The 7,549-nt window shown below is 45.3% G+C and overlaps 1 protein-coding gene across 1 annotated transcript; it reads right to left on the bottom strand.

Moving 5' to 3' along the window:
- Positions 1 to 1,709: 1,709 nt before the first annotated feature.
- LOC104906147 (uncharacterized) lies at positions 1,710 to 2,792 on the bottom strand. The gene has a single exon (XM_010694862.1). It carries the CDS (start codon positions 2,790 to 2,792, stop codon positions 1,710 to 1,712), a length of 1,083 nt encoding a protein of 360 aa, XP_010693164.1.
- Between the last annotated feature and the right edge of the window lie 4,757 nt (positions 2,793 to 7,549).

The raw sequence follows: 7,549 nt of genomic DNA, 5'->3' as shown, positions 1-7,549 counted from the left end.
TCTTCCCTCATGGTGGGCCAATAGTACCCTGCTCGTAGTGCTTTCGCGGTGATGCTCCGCGCCCCTTGATGGCTCCCACACGATCCTCTATGTGTCTCCCGAAGGACATAGTGGGTGAGTGAACGACTTCTTGTACAGCTGTCCTTCGTGATATACGAACCATCTTGCTCGTCGTCGTATGCGCTCGGCCTCGAGCTCACTGTCAGGAAGATTACCATCTCGAATAAAAGCTATGATGTTGTCCATCCAAGTGGGGCTTCTATCGAGGGTATTTACTGTCTTGTTGATACTGGGAGCCCTCAGAACTTCCCACATTATAGGCCGAGGTGAGAGGTCTTTTGCTGAACTGGCTAGCCTTGACAAGGCGTCTGCTTGCTGGTTCTCCGATCGTGGGATGTGAGATATTGAGAAGTAAGATAAGTTGGCAATTTCTTCTTTTACTTTCCGTAAGTACATACGCATGCTGTCCTCCTTAGCCTCGAACACCCCTGTTACCTGTCCCACGATTAATTGAGAGTCGGAGTGGGCTTTGAGTTCTCGAGCGCCGGCCGCCTTGCATAATTGTATGCCCAAGAGTAGTGCTTCGTACTCGGCCTCATTGTTCGAAGCAGTGAAGTCGAATTTGACGGCGTACTCAGTCCTGTTGGACTGCGGGTCAAGGATCAGGAGGCCATCCCCGCATCCTACCTTCGATGAAGACCCATCGACAAAAAGACTCCAAAATCCTTCTTCGACAGCCTCTGGTCGGGGAGTACATTCTGCGATAAAGTCGGCGAGGGCCTGGGCTTTGATGGCGCGCCAGGGCTCGAATTCGATACCATAGTCAGATAACTGGGTAACCCAATCGGTAATTCTGCTCGACTGATTCTTCCCTTCCATTACCTTTTGCATGGGCTGGCTTGTAAGCACTCTGATAGGGTGAGCTTAGAAGTAGGGCTTGAGTTTTCGAGTGGCTCAGACTAGAGCGAAGATCATTTTTTCAATTGGGGGATACTTCGATTCAGCGCCTCGAAAGGCGTGACTCACGAAGTACACCGGATGCTGAGCTTTTTCTCGTTCGGCTACGAGAACCGCACTCACAGCATGGTCTGATACTGCGAGGTAGACGAAAAGTGTTTCGCCTGGTAAAGGCGAAACCAATTTAGGAAGGCTTGCGAGATGACTCTTGAGTTGTTGGAATGCTTCTTCCGCTGAACCACCCCATTCAAATGTTGCTTGTTTTAAGGCTTGAAAAAAGTGGAGGCTTTTATCGGCTGACCGAGATAGAAAACGCCCTAAGGCCGCATGCAACCGGTTAGGCGCTGGACTTCCTTGACAGTTCAAGGGCTTTTCATTTCAATGATAGCCTGAATTTTGTCGGGATTAGCCTCGATCCCCCATTCGTCGACAAGGAAACCGAGGCATTTCCCCCCTTTTACGCCGAAGACACACTTCTTCGGATTTAATTTCATGTTGTGGGTGCGGAGGGTTACGAGCGTTTCTCTTAGGTCTGAAACGTGATCCTCTTCTTTCCTACTTTTCACAATCATATCGTCAACATAGACTTCGATATTACGACCGATCTGCTTCTCGAACATCTTGTTTACAGAGCGCTGATAGGTGGCTCCTGCATTCTTGAGGCCGAAAGGCATGACTCTATAGCAATAGACCCCCGAGCTTGTGGTGAAGGCCGTATGGACTTGGTCTTCCTCAGCCATGGGAATCTGGTGTTATCCCGCATTGGCATCCATGAAGCTGAATAATGCATGACCGGCTGTCGAATCGACGAGCCTGTAGATCTTAGGAAGGGGGAAGTCGTCTTTCGGACAGGCCTTGTTCAGATCCGTGAAGTCGACACACATCCTCCATGCTCCGGTTTGCTTACGGACTAAGACCACATTGGCCAGCCACTCAGTATACTGACATTCTCGAATGAATCCTGCGGCCAACAATTTCTGCACCTCCTCGTAGGCTGCTGCACTTCTCTCGGCTCCCTGGTGCCTGAGCTTCTGCTTGACTGGCCGATGCCCTTCCCGAATATTGAGTCGATGAACCATGAGATTGGGATCAATGTCAGGCATCTCATCGACGGAGTAAGCGAAGACGTCCTGAAATTCCTTTATGACCTCTAAGATCTGGACCTTGGTCTCCTTGGGAACCTGCTTCCCTATTCGAACCGTGCGACCCCGCCTCTCATCAATGCATACTTCTTCATCTCGATCGGCGGGATGAGGTCGCTCATACCGCTTTGGATTATCAGCCACATAGATTCCCATGACAGGTAGGGGCTCTTCTGGCTCGGGGCTCTTCCTCTTTCGAGTGGGTCCCTCCGTCTTGCATTTCAAGCTATTGAAGTAGAACTCGCGAGCAGATTTCTGATCGCCGAATAGTTGAGCGACCTTTCCATCATCCCCTTTGAACTGCAAAAGTAATTGATACGTTGAGATGGCAGCCTTTACTTTGTTGAGAGTGGGTCGTCCAATGATCACATTGTAGGGAAGGCAGGTGTCGACTACGAGGTAATCGACAATGACATTTCGACCTGCCTTCTTTTCCCCCAACCGTGTCGGTAGCTTGACCGAGCCTAGTGGGTGAACTGATTGGCCTCCAAAACCTACCAGCGGCTGGTCGATGGGAATAAGATCTTTTTCTTCATATTTCAGTTTCCTCAAACAATCCATAGTGATTATATCCACAGAACTTCCACTGTCAATCAAAACGCGGCCCACCCGAAGGTTAGCTATCTTCATCTCGACAACCAGAGGGTCTTCATGCGGGGTTTGTATAGGCCGGTGACTGTCCTTGAAGGTCATGGTCGGGCATGTGGCAGTAGAGTTTACATCACTTCCATGTTTCAAGGTGTAGAGGTGCTTCTTGCGGGAGCGGCTAGTTAAGCCTCCCGAAGCAAATCCCCCTGCAATGACATTGACGTATCCTGCGGTTTCGTCGCTTCGAGTCTATTTTTCCGGACGGGGATCGACTTTGTTCTCCTTGGGATCTTTTAGATACCGATTCAGCTTTCCTTCATCAGCCAGCTTGTCCAAGGCTCTTTTGAGCTCTCGACACTCTCTCGTGGTGTGGCCACAGTCATGATGGAATTCACACCAGAGTTTCTTGTCTCGCTTATTGACAGATGTTCGAATTGGATGAGGCTTTGGCAAGGGGTATTTTCCTTTGATGTCCAGGTAGATTTCTCTTTGATTCAGGTTGTATCGAGGGTCGTTCCAATGACTCTACAACCGAGGCTTCTTGTCTTTTTCCTTTCGAGAGGCATCCCTGGGATTGTCTGCTTGCGGAGTGTATTCGTGTTTTCTTTTCCCGGAGCTTGGCTCCTCATGAGTTTTGCAGATATCGGAGGTTTGTATAAATTTTTGGGCCAGGTTCATGGCTTCTGAGAATGAAGAGGCTTCACTCTCGGCCAGCTTCAGTTTGAACCTACTCGATGGGTATAGTCCTGACATGAGAGCGGTCAATGCCACGCTATCTTGTAGGTCGGATACCTTGAGAGACTCGGCGTTGAACCTCTTGATGTAGTCTGCCAGGTCTCCCTCCTTCCACTGTCTGATCGACATGAGATGAATACTGGTTTTTCTTCGATGCCTCCTTCCTGCAATGAAGTTCTGTTTGAACGCCGTTTCGAGGGCGGTGAAGCTCGATATACTCCCGTAAGGCAGCTCGGTGAACCAGGTTAAAGCCAGGCCTTTCAGGGTGGTGGGAAAGAACTTGCACCATGCGGCCTCACTGCTAGTCTGGACGCTCCTTTGTGCTTTGAAGGCGGCTAAGTGGTCGATGGGATCAGTTGTCCCGTCATAATGGTCGATCGGGGGAACCTTAACCTTTCGAGGGGTAAATGCTCTCATGATATTCTCGTTGAATGGCGTGGTGAATCCAAGATTCCCCATTCGAAGACTCGATTCTTGACTGGACTCGGAGCTCGACGACCGCTGCCTATGGCCCCATCGGCGCCGAGGCTCTTTCTCTTGCCGAGGCTCTTCCTGTCCCTGAGGCTCTTTTCCCTCTTTCTCTTGCTCTCGAGGCTCTTTCCCTCGAGGTTCCCTCTCACGAGGTTCCCTCTCACGAGGTTCCCTCTCACGAGGTTCCCTCTCACGAGGTTCCCTCTGTTCCCGGTTGGGGCTGGGGTTGGCGTCCTTTGCCTTTGAATGGGCCCTTTTTTCATTTAAGACCTCCCTGGCGTCGCGATTCTCGTTCCTCCTGTATCGTTCGTTGATGACATGTCGGGCATCCCCTTTTCCGGGGGCGGCCTGGGCTGCCCGTCGAGACACCCGTGATGAACCTGAGGGGTCGAGGGCAATGACCTGCGGCTGATCTTGGTTATCCGCTTGATGATGACCTACAGTTGGTCGAGGCCGTGGAGGTAGAGGGGCCCTGTTCGAAGTCCCTTCCCCTCCCACTTGGAAATTTAACATTAGAGCTCGGAGGCCACGTTCGAAGTTGTCGCTGAGACGATCAGCTAGTTGCTGAAGGTCCTGCTGGGTGACCGGGTGAGGACTGGTGTGCTCGAGGAGTTAAGGACCCCCCCGGAGTCGGAGTAGTCCTCCCTCGAGGTATCCTGAGGTTCACAGCACTCGCCGCCTCTCGAGGATTGATTTCCTCGAGGACATGCTGATTATGGGCTGAAAGCATGGGAGAGAGACGAGGGTCTCCGGCCGTCTCGTCAGCCACCTCGGGGGATGGCGCTCTCGAGCGGTTAGAGGGAGCGGGAGCCCTTTGTCTCCTTTGGTTTCTCCGAGTGATGGCCATAACTTTTAGTTCGACTTCCCCACAGACGGCGCCAACCTTTTTCGGGTAAAAACTTGTATTAGGTGGGAATGATCGAGATTAGGGTTGATGAAGGCCTATCTGCTCGGAGACCTGCACAAAGCGAAGGTTAGACTACCCCGGGGGTGGATCCGGGATCACCCCTCCGACGATCAAGTCAGTAAGTGTATTAATTGATGGTTGCCAAGTGTGCTGTCTAGGATTGCGTACCTCAATAAATGGGGATCTACCCTGCATTTATAGGTGTTGAAAAGTGTGAGGAAATTCCCTGCCATGTAGGCACGGAATTTAAGGCTGGTGGACCCCACTGGGAGGCTTCCATGCTGGAGGGGAGGATTTAGGCCTGATTATCGGGGGCCCAGGTTTAGGCCCAAACAATTACTATATAGGCTAAAATTAGTAGACATTAGATTTAATTTTAATCAACCGTTCCGTGTGGATACAATACCCTAGTAATTATCACTTACTATTAAGTCTAGTATACTTGCAAGAATAGGGTTTTAAACCTTATCTAAAATCGCTATCAAATATCAATGGTTCATCACAAGTCAACAAACAAGCACAAAAAACAAACAATCAACTATGCAGAGTACGTACTAAAACAGTGAAACAATATACTAAGCATAATTAAAATAATAAGAATCATTTCTGGACATGATACTACGAGAGTATTACATTATATTACTTTTATAATTTAATTGGCAACGAACGGGCATGTCATCTTTCTAGAATCATACGGGCTACTTAATCCTTAATAGACAAATTGGTCTATTAGATGGAATAAAAATGCGGTATCGTTCCGCTTCACACCTATCACCTTAGTATGCATACCCCCCAAGATCGTACGGAACCTTCCACCTACTTGAGTTATCAAAATTTATAAGGACACTATTGTCGTCACAGTAGGTCTGCGTAGGAGTGTAGAACAAGTCCCACACTCCCCCCATTGTTTACTACTTGTAGGGATTCCAACTACAAGTTTATCGCCAAATATTCCACTTAGTGAAATTCATTCATATAACATTAAACATATAATCATTTAAATTTTCCTTCTTAGGCACATTGCTCAATTCTTCAGTTTAGGCAATCTCTTGTAACATCCTTGCTACAACAATAAATCATAGGATTCCAATCCAATTCTTATTTCATGCTCGTGATACAATAGAATTACGCATACCAATAATAATTAATTCCAACTCATAAGTCATACAACAAGGAAATACATACAGATTTCCAATTGATTGCATGTTATCAAACAATCTTATCAATTATAACCAACATAATTCCCTATCATGATTCTAGGTTCCAATAAAACAATTTATAACTTAATATGATACTAACGTATCTAATTAAAATAGTACGCGTACGTACCTTATAACGGAGAATCTTCGCTGACTATGTAAAACATTCCGCTTATGAAATTAGGAACTAATCGAATAATAAAAGTATTTTAGCTAAGTCCTTTAAATTATTAAAATAAAAATCAACTTATCTAACTATGAAATATTGTTGAACCCTAGTTTTGATTATGACAAAGGAATAAATATGCTAACTAAGTAGTGGAGTAATGAGTTATTTAAGTGTATGAATTTTAAGGTATCATTGAAAGGAACAAAGAGAATACTAAGTCAAGGAAGAAATCGAGTGAGGATTTTGAAGACTAAGGAAAAATGTTTCCCTAATTGATACTGGAGCAGCATTGGAACAAGAAGAATAAAGCAAGGCGTTTTATTTCTAGTTCCATTGTAAAGGAACGAGTAATGTTGGTACTTGGTAAGGAACATTGGCAGTTTTATTTGAGAATGATAGTCTGTTCCTTTGTAAGGAACAACGAATTGACACTAAACAAATCAGTTAAAGGAACTAATGAATAAAAGGAACTAGACTTAGGCTCAAAGCATTATAACGGTTCACTGATGGAAGTTGAGTAGATTATGCCTAAAAAATAGGTAACTGTTTTAATCTAAGAGAAAATCCAATTTTATGGAAAATCTTTTTAAGGAAAAGATTTTGTTTTTCGAAAAAGATAAGAAAAATATTATTCGGTTTTTAAAAGGATTTTATTTAAAGATAATATTTTTTCAAGGATTTAATTTCAGTTTTAATATTAAATCTGTTTTAAATTAAAACTGATTTTCGGGTAATGCTCAAGTAATTCCTATAATCTAGGAGCAGTAACTAAAACATGCCCACGTCTAAGCAGTGATCATGGGATCATGGGATGTTTTAAGGAACGTGTTCCTTGAGGGAAGGAACATCATGGGATAATGGTTTTTCACAAATACACGTTTTAATTCCCACGTTCTATATTACTGTTACTATAAATATTGAAGTCTAAGTAAGTTCCAAAGCGTGTCTGACTAAGTGATTTAGTGAGTTTAACTAATTAAAGTGTCAGTGCCTTCATTCTCTCATAATAGCCATTTGTTCTTTGCTTACTTACTCTAATCCCACTAAGCTTATTTCGATCAATTGTATTTTGGTTTTTGGGGTAAGGGGACTTTGAGTGAAGTATTGTAAGAGAGAAGCTTTGAGTAAAGCAAGTAAGAGTGAGAAAACTTCGAGTGAAGTTGAGAGGAACTGTTGTTAAGGGAACAGTGGTGAGGGAACTTGAGTTTAGGAACTCAAGGTGTGGCTCGAGAATAGAATTAGGTTGTAACAAAGTTGTTTGGCCTAATTAGTGAAAGAGTTGAGTTTAAAATCCCCAATTGTCGAGGTTGTTTCTTCTTGTTTGTCTCAAGAAGTTTTTTCCTCGTAAAAATCCCTTGTGTTCCTCTAGCTTGTTTATTTG

This window comes from Beta vulgaris, chromosome 2 (genome assembly GCF_026745355.1).
Source record: "Beta vulgaris subsp. vulgaris cultivar EL10 chromosome 2, EL10.2, whole genome shotgun sequence".
In the NCBI taxonomy this organism is placed as follows: Eukaryota; Viridiplantae; Streptophyta; class Magnoliopsida; order Caryophyllales; family Amaranthaceae; genus Beta; species Beta vulgaris.
This window is presented reverse-complemented; position numbering and strand designations above follow the sequence as displayed.